The sequence below is a fragment of the Anopheles coluzzii genome, chromosome X (assembly GCF_943734685.1).
Source record: "Anopheles coluzzii chromosome X, AcolN3, whole genome shotgun sequence".
In the NCBI taxonomy this organism is placed as follows: domain Eukaryota; kingdom Metazoa; phylum Arthropoda; class Insecta; order Diptera; family Culicidae; genus Anopheles; species Anopheles coluzzii.
In genome coordinates this window covers 23,480,705-23,499,604 of record NC_064669.1, presented here as the reverse complement: position 1 = coordinate 23,499,604, position 18,900 = coordinate 23,480,705, and the positions used below count along the sequence as shown (strand labels likewise).

The 18,900-nt window shown below is 45.4% G+C and overlaps 1 protein-coding gene across 1 annotated transcript; it reads left to right on the top strand.

Moving 5' to 3' along the window:
- The first annotated feature begins 2,938 nt into the window (after positions 1–2,938).
- On the top strand, positions 2,939–18,900 carry LOC120948188 (uncharacterized). The gene is made up of 4 exons (XM_049605268.1): positions 2,939–7,453; positions 7,790–8,559; positions 17,716–17,982; positions 18,433–18,900. Exons 1-4 carry the CDS (start codon positions 3,367–3,369, stop codon positions 18,898–18,900), a joined length of 5,592 nt encoding a protein of 1,863 aa, XP_049461225.1. The 5' UTR covers positions 2,939–3,366.

Sequence of the window (18,900 nt, the reverse complement as noted above, 5' to 3'; positions counted from 1 at the left end):
ACGATCGGCGCATCCGATCGCTCGCAAGCTCGAGGACCACGATCGGCGCATCCGATCGCTCCTATTCGTGTCCTATCCTTCGTGTCCTATCCTTCGTATCCTATACTTCGTATTACATCGCTACCTACCTACACTAACTTAATCTTACCACAGTGTGACGCTCGAAAGTGGTGAATTCGGAAACGCAGCCAGGAGCGCAACACCACCAGTGGTGCCGAACACCACAAACTCGTTTTGGCCAGTCTGATCCTATGTCAGCTATGTGTCGAACTTTTATAAGTAACTTTGATTTATTTGATTTCAACATACCACAGAATGTTTTTAGAGATAGACTCAGGACACAACTTACGTAATAATTTTATTTTCAAAATACATTTTCTGTTCTTGTGCACCTGTTCTCCACTATCGATTTATGTACCTTACATAGTCTATAAGCACTAATTTAAGTACATTCATGTAGGATCTTCAAGATCCCGATGGATTAATCAATAAACATATTAAACATATTAAACATATTATATTATATTTGAGTTCTATTTATATGTACAGGAAATTGATAATTCCAACACTCTCCCTCAATTTCTGAAAACACTTAATCCCAAACCCATGCGATGTATAACAAACGGCTTTACAGGTAAACTCTTCGTCATAATATCCGCCACTTGTTCAGCTGTCGGTATATACTTCAGTTTGATAATTCCCCGTTGGATGAGATCTTGCACAAAGCGAAACTTGATGTCTATGTGCTTTAGCCGGCTGGTTTCCTTTTCCTCTCCCATGACTCGAATCGCCGATTGGTTGTCTTCATGGTACTCTATAGGAATATCCAGTTTGATGTCAAGATCCTCCAGCAGTCGTACTAGCCAAATGCCATGGCATGCCGTCTGCTTCTGTTGAAGATAATGAAATTGTTGTTTGTTTCTTTGTCGACCAACTCACCGTACTACCATAAACTTTGCAAACATAGCCAGTCAGCGAACGCAGATCGATCGCATTGTTTCCAGAATCAGTGTCCGAATATGCTTCGATAGCTGGAAGATTGTCATTACCTTCGAAGGCTAAACCAAAGTCCAAAGTACCACGCACGTAGCGCAATACTCGTTTTAGATGGTAGCAATGCTGGTCTGTGAGGCAACTTTGAAATTGGCTGAAATAATTCACTGCTGCACACAAGTCCGGCCTAGTTGTCAAGAATCCAATTAATTCTCGATATGGCTTATTCACACGATTGCATTCTTCACCCTTTGCAAACAATTCTCACTCGGAGTTGACACTGGTTTACAGTCTTTCGTGTTAAATCGTTGCAGTAATTTTTCGAAAAATGATCGTTGGCTTATATGAAGAACGCGTTGTTCTGGCTTTCTTTTGATTGTCAAACCGAGAAAACACTTCACTTCACCAATATCCTTCATTTCAAATTCCTTTGATAAGCATTGTTTCACTATCGTAATTAACGACATTTTTTGTCCAATCAAAAGCACATCGTCCACAAAGATTAATAAAAATAGCTGGTTTTCTCCAGATTCAAACACATACAATCACTTATCACTTGTACTTATTTTAAATTCTAGTTTTTCCACAAACATATGAAATCGCAAATTCCATCCTCTTGACACCTGTTTAAGTCCATATAAAGACTTGTTCAGACGACATAAGAGATTATTCCCTGTTTCAAACCCTTCGGGTTGTGTCATGTAAATCTCTTCCCTAATTGTTCCGTTTAAGAAAGCACTCTTCACATCCATTTGTTGGATTAACATACCCTTCTGATTTACCACTGATAAGAAGATAAGATGTTTCAAAATAATCAAAACCTTGTCGTTGGCTAAACCTCCTCGCCACCAATCTTACTTTATAGTGATCTTCAGAACCATCGTCTGTTTGTTTTATTTTAAAGATCCATTTACACGATATTGGAACCCGTCCTTCTGGGAGTTCCACCAAATCCCAAGTATGGTTTCGGATCAAAGCATTCATTTCTTCGTCCACTGCTATTTTCCACTTTGGCCAATCTTCTCGTTTCTTCATTTCCGCAATACTAAATGGAAGATTCTCCACGAAATTGAGGCATTTAACGCAAAACCGGTTAGATCATAATCTGCATACCACGATGGCGCCACACGTTCTCTAACTGGACGAGAATTTGTTGCTTGATTAGAGTCACTAAATTAACGAATTGTTTGATCCAAGCAACTGTCAACCGATTCATCCTTTTTTAATGTCATGCACACTTTCACTATCATTTTCTAACTGTTCACTTGAGTCAATATTATTTGGCACTGAACCACCAGGAATATAAACATGTTCACTTATGGAACAATCACTATCACGCATGTTCATACTATTCTTTTCTTCGACGAAAATCACATCTCGCGCTACAACACACCGATTTCTTTTCGGATCCCAAATCCGATACCCATTTGTAGCATAACCAATAAACACACCTTGGTTTTTCCTTGTTCCAAATTTCATAGGGTGTCAAATTGGAAGCTAAAGCCTTCGCAGGACATCTATTGGATAAGTAAGCGGCTGTTTGGATTGCTGGCCCCCAAAGCCTTTTGTCCACATTAGAATCCTTCATCATTGCCCGAGCCATTTTTACGAGACTTCTGTTTTTCCGCTCACCGTTTTGTTCCGGCGTATAAGGGACTGTAAACTCGATTTGTATTCCCTTTTCTTTGCAAAAATTAAAAAATTGAATATTGGTTTATTCTGTACCGTTATCACACCGCAAACGTGATATTTTGGATCCAAATTTAGCAGAAACTATGGCTTCTAAGTCACGAAGTATTTCAAAAGCTTCACTCTTTGCCTTGAATAAAAACACCATTGTGAACTTGCTCCAATCATCTGTGAATGTTATAAAGTATTGTTGGAGTTTGGATAATTATTTTCGAACTTAAATTTGAATTGTACATAAAACAAAGCGTTAGGAAACTAAGATTAGGTTATAAACTACTCGGCATTAGAAACTGCTCGATCTACACGAATTATGAACTGCATGAAATATTATATACAAAAAAGGACAAACGAATATACAGTTGCAAACCGACCAGCGATAAAGGTGTACACTTTCCTATTCAAATTTCCTCCAAATATCACAGCCAGCCCCTTTTCGTGAATATATTTCACATTTTTGGTCCTTCGAACCGGATCGTGATATACGGAGAAGAAATAAGTTTCATTCTGCATCAAGAGTGGAATTCGGTATTCGTCGTCAAGTGTGCAAGTCATTCCGTGACAATTCCCGCCATCGCATATCGCCCCGCATCAAGGGCAACGGTCGGTTACACGCCATCATTTTGAATTTCGCGCCATCGCTTTGTTCGTTATTTTCGTGTGATATCGCAGTATTTTCTTTGTGCAATGGATAAGAAAATTAAAGCAGTGCAACTGAAAAAGAGGATCGCCCTGGAGAACATAAAATCGCTGGAACGGTTCCAGGCGAAATATTCGAGTGATGATGCCAAGCAGATTCCGGAGGTGTTAGAAGATCTGGCGAAACATAAGGAAGAGTTTTTCACCGCAGTTTCGAAACTGGAAGAGCTTGAAGATAAAGACGAAGCGGTCGAAGCCAGCATAATGGAACGGATCGACATTGAAGAACGCTGTCGCAAGCTAAAATCATTTCTACGGGAAAGACAGCCAAAGGAAGAAGGTTCGCTCAACGATACAACGGGCTTGGCTTCCTCAACGCTTGCATTCGGTCGACCCCACGCGCCAAATTTACGTTTGCCCAAAATCGAACTTCCAACATTTGACGGAGATCACACAAAATGGCTTTCTTTCCGAGATCGCTTCATCGCAATGATCGACGCTTCAGCCGAGCTTCCATCTATCGCGAAGCTACAATACTTACTGTCATCGTTGAAGGGGGACGCGGCGGTACCCTTCGAGCATACACCTTTAACGGCGGACAACTATTCGGTTACCTGGGCGGCGCTTCTTAAACGGTACGACAATTCTCGTCTTTTGATTCGCGAATACTATCGCAAATTGCACTACCTTCCGGGAGTGCAATTGGTGTGCGTTGACAAGCTCACGCACCTGGTGGATGAATTCACCCGCTTCGTCAACGGGTTGAAAAAGCTGAACGAACCGGTTGACTCGTGGGACACACCCCTCTCAAACATGCTGCTGATGAAGTTGTATCGAGAGACATTGTTGGCTTGGGAGAAACATTCCGTGCACTTCACGACGGACAAATATAAGGATGTGATCGACTTCGTGCAAGATCGTATCCAAATCTTGAAATCGACCAACAACTTCGTGAAGGATCAAGCAGCTAGTGGTATCAAGGTGGCCGGTCTCATTCGTCAACCAGGGCAACGGAGATTCATCGCGAATGCAGCTACATCTCGCTCGGCTCCTGCTGCATCGACTGCGCACACCCAACAGCCAAAGTGTCCATTGGAGTGTTCCGAAGACCACACACTGCGCAACTGTCCAGTGTTCATCGCCAAGGAGGTCCAACAGCGACGGGACGTCGTCGCATCGAAGCGGCTGTGCTGGAACTGTTTGAGCAGCAATCATCAGGTTAGAGCGTGCAAGTCGGATTATTCGTGTCGCACGTGTCGTGAGCGTCATCACACACTTCTACATCATTCACCACCCTATGCTCCACCCGCAACGGTAACATTGTCAGCTCAGTCGAATGAAGACAATGTGTTTCTGGCGACGGCAAACATCCAGATCAAGGATGACTACGGGAACACCCATGAAGCAAGGGTGTTGTTGGATTCGGGATCCATGTCGAATTTCATCGCTGAGGAGTTCGCACGGAAACTGCTGACGAGTCGCAAAAGGGTCAACGTCGCTGTATCGGGCATCGGCAATGCAGTACAGCAGATCAAGGGTTCCATCGTCGCTACCGTTCAGTCCAAGACACAACCCTTCGCAACGGAGATGACTTTCTTGGTTCTGGACACGCCATCCGCAAACATCCCTACATCACCAACGGACGTCTCTTCATGGAAAATGCCGGACGTGGCATTGGCGGACAGCACCTTTAACAGTCCGGGGCAAATCGACATCGTCATCGGAGGCGATACGTTCTGGGAGCTCCACACCGGTCGCAAGTGCTCTATCGGTAGAGGCAAACCGTGGCTGGTCGAAACCCACTTTGGTTGGGTTGTCACCGGCAACACTCATCATTCGTCAGTCGGTCCGCGGCTGTGCCATCTATCTGCATACGACACCCCACTGGAGGAGACCATGCAGCGGTTCTGGGAGAGTGAAACCATAGCCGAGGATCCTGTGCTATCGGTTGAGGAGAATGCTTGCGAGAAGCATTTCGCAGCAACAACTGTTCGCAACTCAAGTGGAAGGTATGTCGTTAGTTTGCCATTTAACTCCAACCCTAATATCGTTTTAGGAGAGTCGAAGGAAATAGCCGATCGCAGACTGCGTTGTATCGAACGGCGGTTGAACACCAATGCTAAAATGAAAGAAGAGTATGTTAAATTTATGAAAGAATATGAGCATTTGGGGCATATGAAGCGGCTTACCAGTCCTGCAAACGATTCGGTAGAGCATTACTACCTCCCACATCACGCTGTCATTAAGGAATCAAGCACAACCACGAAGGTGCGTGTCGTGTTCGATGCATCCTGTAAGACTTCGAGTGGTTACTCATTGAACGACAAACTCTTCGTGGGACCAGTCGTTCAAGAAGATCTTTTATCGATTATCCTTCGGTTTCGTTCTCGTGCCATTGCTCTCACTACAGACGTAGAGAAGATGTATCGGCAAATTTTACATAGCCCTCATGACCGTAACTATCTGCGCATCCGGTACAGAGAACATCCTGCAGATCCTATATCGACATTTGAGCTACAGACGGTTACGTACGGCACAGCCTCTGCTCCATTTTTAGCAACCAGGACCCTAAAACAGATTGCTCTTGACCACAAGGAAGAGTATCCTTTGGCAATGAACGCGGTCATGAACGATTTTTACGTAGATGATTTGCTAACGGGTACCGATGATTTGTCCGAAGCAATCGTTATACAAAGGCAAATCTCAGACATGCTAAATTCAGCTGGCTTCACGCTGAAGAAATGGGCATCGAACCGCTCCGAAGCATTGAAGAACGTTCCTTCAGAAGATGTGGCGGTACAACTCTCGCACGAGTGGAAGAGCTCGAAACAAGTATCCACACTAGGCATCGTTTGGGAACCGGCAACTGATACACTACGGTTTCGTATTGAGATACCACCTACAACACCCAGCATGACGAAAAGGTTAATTTTGTCATATATCGCCAAGATATTTGATCCCCTCGGGCTACTGGGCCCAACGATCATCATCGCAAAGATGTTCATGCAGCAACTATGGGCTCTCAAGATTCATGGAAAGGCATATGACTGGGACAGCGAGCTACCATCGCACTTACAACATGAATGGTCGAAATTTCACTCTACATTATCTTCACTACGCAATTTGACAGTCCCACGGTACATATCGCAATGCACGGCAACAAGTCTGCAAATTCATATCTTTGCTGACGCATCACAACTAGCATATGGTGCTTGTTGCTACATTCGGGCTGAAAGCATGGAAGGAGTCACCGTGCAGCTGCTAACAGCCAAGTCAAAGGTCGTTGCGTTATCCAATTCACATTCCATAGCTCGATTGGAATTATGTGCAGCACGACTAGCCACACTTCTTTACGAGAAAGTCCAGCAATCACTGAAAATTTCTGCTACCACCATCTGTTGGACCGAATCCATGACTGTCCTTCACTGGCTGAATTCAGCACCAAATCGATGGAAGCCCTTCGTTGCAAACAGGGTTGCAAAAATTCAGCACACGGCTGGAATACAATGCTGGAAGCATGTTCCAGGCTCGGACAATCCAGCAGACGACATTTCGCGAGGTTTAACTCCGGAAAAGTTGCTAGTGTGTGAGCGCTGGTGGCACGGGCCACATTGGTTAGCACGCAACTCGGAAGAATGGCCACAGAACACACCATCACCAAGCGAAGAAGAGAGCGCAGAAGAAGAAAAACTATCGTCACGGGTTGCAAGCACAGCATTGATCTGCGAATTTCGAAACAGTTTGTTCTCACGATTTTCGATCTACCACAAACTGCAAAGAGTTGTTTCATATTGTTTGCGCTTTATACAAAACGCAAAGCGTCGCGTAGGAAACAAGGTCCATGCTAAGGACATCCCACCACTCACTGTAGACGAACTCAAGGCGGCAGAACTCAAGTTGTGTTATCTTTCGCAACAAGACACCTTTTCTGAGGAGATACAACACCTGCAGAAGGGCAAAGAGATTCCGAAGAACTCCAAATTAAAATGGATTTCCCCTTTCATAGATACGCAAGGTATTCTGCGCATTGGTGGCCGGCTCAGTAAGGCACATCTGTCGGAATCAGAAAAACACCCGGTAATATTATCATCGAAACATCCACTGTCCGCACTACTAGCTGTTTCGATACACTTGAGTAAGCTGCATGCTGCACCACAACTGCTTTTAACAACACTACGCCAAAGCTTTTGGATAATTGGCGGTCGCAATTTATGCAAGTCGGTGTACCACAGTTGCCACGCATGTTTTAAGGCCAAACCCACACTTATTAAGCAAAGTATCGCCGATTTGCCAACATCACGAGTCACACCAACAAGACCATTCTCAGTATGCGGAGTAGACTATTGCGGACCAATCTATATAAAACAAACCATACGCAACAGAAGTCCGATTAAAGCATACATCGCCATATTTGTATGTTTTTCAACAAGAGCGGTACATATCGAACTGGTTGGCGATTTAACATCAACAGCATTTATCAATGCACTTCGTCGTTTGATTGCACGTCGTGGTCAAATCAGTGAACTGCATTCCGACAATGCAACCACCTTTAAGGGAGCGGCACATGAGCTGAATCGCGTCTACAAGATGCTAAAGAGCGACGAACACGATCGAGCTGCTATATTTGATTGGTGCGCGATGAATCAGATGAAGTGGAAGTTTATCCCACCAAGAGCACCACATTTTGGAGGTTTATGGGAGGCGGCGGTGAAGGCAGCTAAAAAGCATATAGTCAGAACAATAGGAACAACAAGCATCACACAGGAGAGCATGCTTACCCTACTTGCCCAGGTAGAGCAATGTTTGAATTCGCGACCAATTACACCTCTATCCGATGAGCCGTCGGACTTGGAACCATTGACACCGGGACACTTCCTCGTCGGTGGCAATCTGCAAGCGGTACCAATCATCGATTACACCGAGACACCGAACAACTACTTGAGGGAATACCAGTTGGTACAAAAACATCTGCAAACCATTTGGGCTCGATGGTATCCGGAGTACCTGCAGCAGTTACAAGCTCGAGCCAAATATTGCAACGGGAAATCAGCGGTTCTGACAGAAAATACACTGGTGATTATTAAGGAAGACAATGTACATCCTACCTCGTGGCCGATGGGGCGCATCGTTGCAGTACACCCTGGAAAGGACGATGTTGTTCGCGTCGTTACACTGCGCACTGCTTCAGGGAAGCAAATCGTCCGCGCAGCTAATCGTCTGGCGGTTTTGCCTAATCCGGACGTAATTAGCAACTTAGAGCAGAAGGAAACCACAGGCACTGAGTAACGCGCAGCTGCAAGCCACGCGACATTGTTTACATTTCGCACTCATGGCAGAACAAGATACACGCAACACACATTCACACATCTACACACACGAGCAGTATGATAGGAGATAAGCGTCAGGTTCAAGAGTCGAACTTTTTTTGAATTCTTTTTTGAACTCATTATTGAATTTATATTTTGCATGAAATTTAAAGAAGTTCTTCTTTGGTGGCCGGGAATGTTGGAGTTTGGATAATTATTTTCGAACTTAAATTTGAATTGTACATAAAACAAAGCGTTAGGAAACTAAGATTAGGTTATAAACTACTCGGCATTAGAAACTGCTCGATCTACACGAATTATGAACTGCATGAAATATTATATACAAAAAAGGACAAACGAATATACAGTTGCAAACCGACCAGCGATAAAGGTGTACACTTTCCTATTCAAATTTCCTCCAAATATCACAGCCAGCCCCTTTTCGTGAATATATTTCACAAGTATTGTTCACCATAAAAACCTACAGGAGTGATAGGGCCACAAATATCGGAATGAACAAGTTCCAATAATCTGCTCGATCTTCGATCTTCACTTGTCACAAATTGCTTTCGAGTGAGTTTTCCTGCAACACAAGCTTCACATATAAAGTCTTTATCACCTCGACGCCGAATTGGCTGCATTCCTATCACCATTTCGTTTCGCAAAACCTGACATAATCCTTTTGTACTTATATGGCCAAAACGACGATGTCAAATTTCTAAACATTTCGGAACCTTCCCACACGAATAGAGACAAGAATCAGCAACATTCTTAATTTTCACTAACGTCAATTCGTAGAGCTTCCACATGCGATTGTTTGCGACCCGTATTTCACTAAAACCTTTCCATCCAAAAACTGCACAGTTAGTCCAGCTTCTTCCATTTTGCGTACGGAGAGTAAATTCACACGCGCATTCGGTATGTAGAGTACGTTCTTGAGAGTAACAGGTACCACTTTGTCACCAACAGAAGAAAACAGTTTTATACTTCCATATTGTTCCCCAACCATTGTTTCACGTTCCTTGGCCACTGCAATTGTCATAGGAATGTCCATTAGCATTAGTTTGTCCAGAAAGTTTCTATCGTTAGTTAAGTGTTCCGACGATCCGGAATCAACAATCCAATTTACCTGCTGTGACGTACTGAGAATTTCATTGCTACCAATGAAGCAAACACCATGATCACTGTTGTGGGCAGCCGTGCCGACCCCTGGACTTGCCGTGGTAGTTGTGCTACCACTGGTCAATGTCCAGGGGACGACAGTGTGTCACGCACACTGTCGTACGCACACTAAGCGCGGGCCGCTTAGTGTGTGTGGTGCGCTTGGACAAGCAAGTGTTGCGAGCAGCCGGTCGAGCAGGGTTCCCGGCAGGGCACGGTACGGCTGGCGCGCGGCCGAGTATTTTAGTGTGTATTGTACTTGTGAGTTTATATTTATTATGTGTACTGTTATATCAGTGTTTGAATAAAATACCTGATGCAAGCCAAAGACACAATAGTGGCGACGAGGATGGGATCCTCTTGCGTAAGGGGGATCCCTAGAAGAACCCGCGGTCGCCATCGCGATCGAGCGCGTCGGTTGGAGCCGGCGCCATCGCGATGGCACGGGTCCCCTCGACAGTGGGACGCCGTTCGACAAGGACCGCTGCCGCCGCCGCCGTTAAGACCGTGGCCCCGGCTGTCGTCCCGCCATGGGGACAGAAGGGACAGCCGCACACACACACTCGGCGATGTTTGATTCGCCGGGCTGCAGGCCCAAGGAGCGCCGGCAATGGAAAGGTCGAAGCTTGATTGCCGGGCCATCTGCAGCGACTCTAGGTGTCGTCGGGCTGCAGCCCAAGGAGCGCCGGCAGTGTAAGGGGCGAATTGTGATTCTGCCTAGCTGCCGGGCCATCATTAGTGACGCGAGAGGTCACTGAGTTGCTGCCGCTGTGTTCGACGGAGAGGGGGCGAGATGCCATGCCCCGCTGCAGCCGTCGTAAACCAGTGAGAATGGGCGAGGTCCCATGCCGCCCCGCTGCTGCAGTAGTGACAACGGAGAGGGGGCGAGGTCCCATGCCGCCTCGCTGCAGCAATATTGTCGACGGAGAGGGGGCGAGGTTCCATGCCGCCCGCTGCTGCCGTTGTGTTTGACGGAGAGGAGGGCGAGGTTCCATTCCGCCCCGCTGCAGCTGTAGTGTCAACGGAGAGGGGGGCGAGGTCCCATGCCGCCCCGCTGGTGCCGTTGTATTCGTCGGAAAGAGGGGGAGGTCGCATTCCGTCCCCAGTTGCAGCACCGACGTGATGTTCCGGACGTGAAGGGCGAAATGTGTGCCGTCCTTGCTGCAGCAATTGTACCACCGCTACAGGATGCCATAACGGGCTGCTGGGATATGCTCTTCAGCCGGATGAGGCTTGCGAGACAAACCGGTCGCCGCCGGAGAGATCGCCAGCAGCAGCGTAGCAACGTGCGGAACGAGTTGCTGGGTAATGCTCTCCTGCCAGATGAGGCTAGCGGGACATTACGGTCGCCGCCGGGGAGATTTCCTGCAACATCGTAGCAGCGTTGCGGTAAGCGGGTAGCGGGGTCGCAGCTTAGGAGCAGCATTTGCGCAAAAATGCCCAAGGACAAGGATCTATGGCCGGAGGGTGTCACCATACCGATATTCCCGCAATGGAATATGCGCGTGTCGGTTCGACCCCCTCCGGATAAGTAAAAGGGGGAGATGTTGTGAGCAGCCGTGCCGACCTTTGGACTTGCCGTGGTAGTTGTGCTACCACTGGTCAATGTCCAGGAGACGACAGTGTGTCACGCACACTGTCGTACGCACACTAAGCGCGGGCCGCTTAGTGTGTGTGGTGCGCTCGGACAAGCAAGTGTTGCGAGCAGCCGGTCGAGCAGGGTTCCCGGCAGGGCACGGTACGGCTGGCGCGCGGCCGAGTATTTTAGTGTGTATTGTGCTTGTGAGTTTATATTTATTATGTGTACTGTTATATCAGTGTTTGAATAAAGTACCTGTTCGAGCAGCTACGCGAATCGTGCAGATTTGAACTGCGGATCGGATCAAATCCGTGCCCGTTCATGTACACATCTCTATCGATCTTCAATTAATAAATAGAGAGCGAAAAGGCTTTTTCTCTCTCTTCATCACCAGCAATTTCTTACAACGGCTTCGGTAATTATTAGCAGCAAAACCCAAAGAAAGAAAAGGAAACTTTATCCGAAAACTATTCGCGACGAAACAGTACCTGATGCAAGCCAAAGACACAACAATCACCAAAATACGCATTGTGTTGGTTCGAATTGCTTTCTTTTTGTTTCTGTTTTTTCTGGGCAGTCCCCGATTTTGTGACCAATCTTTTTGCAACCAAAACATTTCAATAGTTTCTTTTGTTGGTGCCTGCCACGGTTTGCACTGTATTCACTAAAAAACGCAGCTGGACAGCATTGAGTGTCATTGCCTGTTTCCACACTTTTCTTTGTTTCTTCATCTAGTAAACGTGCCTTTACCATGTCGAATGTTAACTGTTCTTGAGGCATAGTTTCCAGAACAGTAACTACTGTGGCATATTCAGACCCAATAGTCAATAACAAATGACAAATTATGTCTTCATTTTCCATGGTTCCACCCGTTGCCTTAAATTCTCGCACTAGTTTGTCAAATGCTAGAGAATGTTCCGTCTCCTTGTTTTAGTAGCAGCTTTTTTCTTTTCACATGCATTTCACTTGAAAAACTTTTTGGCTCGAACACCTTTTGCAATGTGTCCCATATTTGCTTGCTGGTTTTGCACTCTTGTACATACTCCAAATGTGTGTCGTTAGTACGCGAAATTAACAACGACTTACATTGTTTGTCCTTTTTGGATTTTTCTGTAGAACTTTCACTTGCTGATGGCTCAGAAGAAATACATTCCATTAAATCGTATTCTTCAAGTACAGATAACATTCTAAACTTCCAGGAAGAATAATTCGTCCCATCGAACAATGGAAGCAAAAACAATTTGGAATAATCCATTTTTTTCTGAATAATTTGGGTCAACCACACGATCACTTTTCGCAACACTTTTTGTTTCCTGGTCTGTTTCGCCTTTCTGCTCCATCACACTCCTTTGTCACAACGTCACTCCTTTTGTGGGGATCGTGCTCACAGCACACCAGTAGTCTTTTCAAATCGTTATTCCCCGCCTCTTTTGAGAACAATAGCACATCAGCATTTACTGCCGACACCGCTCACACCAGATTTTTTCGTTGTCTTCACTCGTTCTTGGAATTAGAGCCACAACAATAAAATATCGTGAACGTATTGCCCTTCACAGCACCAAGCGAGCCTGCGCCCATAACCTGTTGAAATTAAAGGAGAGACACGTCTGTTCCGTTCGGAGTTCAGATCAAGACTGGCTTAATTATATTTGAGTTCTATTTATATATTCAGGAAATTGATAATTCCAACAATTATTGCGGTGGACTTGTGCATAAACCGCTTCTCCAGGAACAAAGGAATTTCTTCCAGCTTCTGACTTTTCATTTCGTGACCGTGAAACTGGATGTAGAAGTAATGGCTGAATTGTTCGAATAGGCCGCTGGAACATCAATTCAGTTGGAGACTCTTCTGGTGCTGGTGTGGTTCGATAAACTTGCAAAAAAGTCTGCAATTCTTCATCTAAAGTCTCTTCTCCTGCTCGATTTTTTCGCAATATACGCTTTAGTGTGTCCACAAAACGTTCTGCCAAACCGTTCGACTGCGGATTATATGGTGCAGTACGGATGTGACAAATACCCAATTGCAAAATGCTTGGAATTCAAGGCTGGTGAACAGCGTACCATTATCAGAGACTATATTTTCTGGAACACCAAACGGTGTGAATGATTGTGTTGGGACCGCTAAAAATAATATCAAATGTTTTGATGTTTCGAAATTGATCGCGTTGATCTCGTGTAGATAGGGCCTAAAAAAGGTGACGTGAAACCTTACGAAGTTTCCACCGTTGTAAGGCTTTGCCATCGTGAAAGAAGATATAAAGGAGCGGAAGGAGGCAAACGATCCCTTTGCTTGAACAACTATTACCGCTGAAAAAAGTGACTATATAAAAGGACAGTCAACGAAAAATTAATCGTTCTTGTTTTTTGTGACCTTTTAATTACGAAAGAAACGAGTGCGGCGGGGCCGCAACAGATTGCGTTAAAAACTTGATAGTTGTCTTTGCTGTTGTAGTTTTGGTAGCTGTGATATTCTATAAGTACAGGATACACACACAAGCACACCATCTTGTTCGTTACCACAACACAACCTTTTTTATTCATTGTTCAACTCCGACTGACATCAACTATCATACATGACATTATTTCTCTTTCTTACTCTAGGATCCCACAGTAGCATATACTTCTAGCCATTTTATGTATGGATCAACTACAACTAAAAAATACACGCCATCTACAGGACGGGCATAGTCCACGTGTATACGTGTCCATGGCTTTTCCGGCATAGTCCAAGATTCAGGTGTTTCTTTGAAGTACAGCGCCGGACAAAGTGTTCGATATCGACATCCATTTCCGGGGAGAAAACGAAACTTTGAGAAATAGATTTCATTCGCACCATTCCAGGATGACCACGATGGAATTGTTGCAGTACCTTTTTCCTGTAAATGTTTCGAACAACAACTCTGTTGTGGAACAATCCATCTACAGGGTGGCATCGTAGAAGTGATAACAGGTTGGCTGATAAGTCCCCGGTCTGACACATAGATGGCGCCGCTAGTATTAAATGCATATTATTTTTATATAGTACCAACCTTCAAATGATTCGAGTCAAAATTTGACGTCTGTATGTCAATTAGTTTGTGAGCCAGAGCGTCTTTTGTCAAGCAACTTTTGTTATTTTGTTGTTCCACCAAGACAACGCACCGTGCCACAAGTCAATGAGAACGATGGCAAAAATTCATGAATTGGGCTTCGAATTGCTTCCCCACCCACCGTATTCTCCAGATCTGGCCCCCAGCGACTTTTTCTTGTTCTCAGACCTCAAAAGGATGCTCGCAGGGAAAAAATTTGGATGCAATGAAGAGGTGGTCGCCGAAACTGAGGCCCATTTTGAGGCAAAACCGAAAGAGTACTACCAAAATGGTATAAAAAAATTGGAAGGTCGTTATAATCGTTGAATCGCTCTTGAAGGGAACTATGTTGAATAAAAAAAACGAATTTTGACAAAATAATGTGTTTTTCTTTGTTAGACCAGGGAGTTATCAGCCAACCTGTTACATCTATTGGAGTACCCCTTTTTTGTGTTTTCTATTAGTGTGTGTCAAACTCATGGGCATATTTTGACAGCTTAATTTGTTTACTATTTATCGTAAAAAACCTACACTTAGTGTTCACTTCAGTTTTGTAATATATTATAATGGATTCAAGTCGCGAACAAATAAAAATCTTGCATTTGCATGGATTTACAAACATACAGATTAAGCAGAAATTGTATCATCACAATTTAAGTCGATTAGATTATTCGTCTACCGGACCATCAAACGATATGAGGAGACAGGCACGGTTGTGCCAAAGAAGAAACCGGGCAAAAAACGGAGTGTTCAAACTCCAGCGGTGATCAAAGTGGTAAAGGGACTTGTGCGGCGAAATCCAGCTCGCTCGGGAAGAAAAATGGTTGCAGTGTTTCGTCCAATCTTGTTACTTTTTCGTGCATGACGTTTTGAATATCCTCTTCAAGTGAAATCGAAGCTACAACATAATCTTCCTCTGGTTGCTTGCAACGGTCGTTTAGCCTCAATAACATGTCAGCGCACCCAAACTCGGTGGTTGAAACATATTCGATGGTAAAATCGTAGTTTAATAACATCAATGCCCGCCGTTAGAGTCGGTTTGCTGTAAGCAAGGGAATTCCTTTTTTTGAACCAAATATGGATAGTTAAGGATTATGATCGGTTAAAAGAGTACATTTCTGACCAAGTAAGTACTTAAGAAATTTGATTATCCTATAAGTAAGAGCAAGAGCTTCTTTTTCTGGTTGCCCGTAACCTTGTTTTGCAGCAGTTAATGTTCTTGAAGCATGTTGAATGGCTTTCAAATATCCATTCGGGAATTTATGAAAAATAATTGCTCCAACGCCGGTGCTAGACGCATCTGCTGCAACGATGATAGGAAGATTCGGAACATAATGTGTCAACAGTAAGTCACATTGCAGTAATTTCTTGAATTTTTCGAACGATGTTTGACAAACCGAATATGTCACTTCCACTTCATATCCTTCTTTAAGAGTTCATCTAATGGGTGTCTGAGTTCATGCATGTTTCTCACAAATCGGCCGTAGAAATTCACAGCCCCTAAGAACGATCTTAGTTCGGAAATGCTCGTTGGTGCTGGAATAGATGCGATGGTTTTCAGTTTCTCTGGGACAGGACGTATGCCGTTGCGATCTACCACATGCCCCAAATAGACAATTTCAATTTAATAGAAATGACATTTTTCCAGCTTGACGTGGAAGCCATATTCTTTTAAACGCTGAAGAAATGTGTCTAATGATTGCTTGTATGCCTCCCAAGTGTTGTGATATCGCCACCCTTCTATTGATACAGTACACTTCGTATTTCTGCTGTTATGGAATATGATTTTTATCTATTTCCTAATGTTGTCCGTGCGGTAGCCCACAGTGTAATAATGCACTTTGCCGCTCCGCTCTCTCTGGACCGACTAGCTACACTGTGCGAGGTGAGCGTATCTTACGATGATTGCTTTCCGAAGGTGCAACCTGTGCCAGGGAGAGTGGCTGGGGTAAAGGAACTGTGCGCAATTCCTCCGTTGTACTGCTTAGCGGCAAAGGCTCGTTCGGTACCGGTAAACTTCATTCACCCAACAGAATGTCGATGGGTAGTTGTGTGGGCTTCTCACTATCCTGTACCAACTGATGAGGTTCTTTAACTGATCGTTTCCTGATCTGATCTATATGTGTTGTGAGCTAACCTGGACCGGATGGATTGCTACTAGTAACTCACCGTTGGCGCGTGAGTGATCATCGGTTGATGTGTGCGTGCAATCCATCCGGGTCATCGTTTGCGCGGTCAACGGGGTCGACCGGCGAACACGCCGGCACTTGGCAACTGGCAATTAAGGATAGCACACGGAAAGGGAACGGCGGGAAACAGTTTTCGTTGTACGTTAGAATAACGTTAATACAAGTTATATGTTCGTTTTATGTTACAAACGCGTGTACCTCTCTGAGTAGTAATAACCGAAGAAAGAAAGGAACATAACAGTGGCGACGAGGAGTAAAAAAAACAAAAAAAGGCTTGTGATTAGTTGTGTGCGAATTTAGTGCTGTTCATTTAAAAAAAAAAATACGCGACCGCGAGCAACGCGTAGAAGGATGAGCACCGGCGAAAATGGTACACCGGACTTTTCTATGGAAGTGGACCAGAGAAGAGCATCCCCGCTGCGTGCGAGTGCGTTTGCCCCGTCGCAGCATCTTTTGCCGCCCACCAGCGAAAGGCAAGCGTCGATGGTGCAACCGCCATCGCAGAATGCAGCTTCGCAGCCATCGCCAGCCACAGTTCCAGCGCCCACCACCGATTCAGCGATGATGATGCAGATGATGCAGCTAATGCAACAGCAGATGCAGCAGCAGCAGCAGCAACAGATGCAGCAGCAGCAACAGCTCATTTCGCGTATGCTGCAACAGCCACAATCACTATCACAGCCGAGCCAGACTGTTCCCTCACAGGCCGTTGCCCCCTGCAATCTCGAACTCATCATGGAAGCGTTGTCGGGCAGCATCATGGAATTCCGCTATGAGGCGGAGTCAGATATCACCTTTGCTACGTGGTTTGCCTGATATGAGGATCTTTTCGCGCAAGATGCCTCTCGTCTTGTGTGCGCTTGCTGGTACGCTAGCTGGGCCCTGCAGAATACGCGCGCTACGCCAGCTTCATACTGCCAAGTGTCCCTCGTGATGTGCCGTTTGATGAAACGGTTAAGAAGCTGACCGCTCTATTTGGAAGAGCGGAAACCCTCGTGAGTAAGCGATATAAATGCTTGCAGCTGATTAAACCACGCAATGAAGACCTGTTGTCGTTTGTCTGCCGCGTTAATCGCTCTTGTGTTAATTTTCAGCTATCGGCGATGAGCGAAGAGCAGTTCAAGTGCTTGATACTGGTGTGCGGCTTGAAGGACGATGCCGATGCAGATGTGAGGACGAGATTGCTCTCCCGCATCGAGGAGAGAGCCGATGTCACGTTGGAGCAACTCTCCGCTGAGTGTGAGCGAATCTCCAGTCTAAAGGTGGACAGCGCCATGATCGCTACTCAGGCGGTGGAGAAAGTCCTAGCGATACACAGTGCAAGTAGAAGTAAAGTGCAGCAACAGAAACAACAAACACAGGTGCGTAGATTTCAGCAAGGGCAGCAGAATCAGCAGCGGAAGAATTTCGAGGGAACAAGCAAGCCGCCCAGATCTTGTTGGTTGTGTGGCGATTCACACTGGGCCAGGGAGTGTCCGTATGCCCTACACAAGTGTTGTGATTGCGGGAGAACGGGCCACCGCGAAGGATTTTGTAACCAGCGGAAGAAGTGGTGGCCAAAGAAGAGAAAGTTCAACAAGTGGAACAAAAACACACCGGTGGACACACGTACAGTTACCGTGAATGTACACAGCGTGCGCCATGCAAGAAAATTTGTTAATGTTTTGATCTATCGCTACAGGGTTCGCCTACAGCTTGACACCGGCTCCGATATAACTGTCATTGGACGAAAAATTTGGCAGCAGCTTGATGAGCCAACATTGAGACCGGTAGAAGTCCATGCGAGAACAGCGTCTGGTTCTCACCTTCAGCTGGATGGTGAATTCTCGGCTCAGGTAACGATTGGGGACATAACGAGGGTTGCCGTAATACGGGTAATAGCTTCTGATTTGCAGCTTCTGGGAGCAGATTTAATAGAGCTATTTGAGCTTGGTTCTGTACCGATGGACCATTTCTGTAATAGAATCGAAGCTGAATCTGGAAAATGGGAGAGTCGATTCCCCGAGGTGTTTAGCGGCACTGGACTGTGCACCAAGGCAAACATCCAGATAAAGCTAAAAGAAAATCGCCATTCGGTGTTTTGCCCGAATCGCCCTGTAGCGTATGCAATGCAAGCAACGGTGGATAAAGAGCTCGATCACTTACAAGGCTTAGGCGTGATTACCCCAGTCGACTATTCGGACTGGGCAGCCAATTGTAGTGGTGCGGAAGAAAAATGGCAGCATAAGAATATGCGGAGATTATTCGACTGGCCTGAACGCTGCTCTCCAGTCATATGA

Bases quoted from the DNA above. Each gene is read 5' to 3' on its own strand.
- LOC120948188 (XM_049605268.1), top strand. From the start codon at position 3,367: ATGGATAAGAAAATTAAAGCAGTGCAACTGAAAAAGAGGATCGCCCTG. The intron at 7,454-7,789 runs GTAAGCTGCATG...TAACATCAACAG, and splicing joins AGCTGTTTCGATACACTTGA to CATTTATCAATGCACTTCGT. The intron at 17,983-18,432 runs GTGCGTAGATTT...TCTCACCTTCAG, and splicing joins AACAGAAACAACAAACACAG to CTGGATGGTGAATTCTCGGC.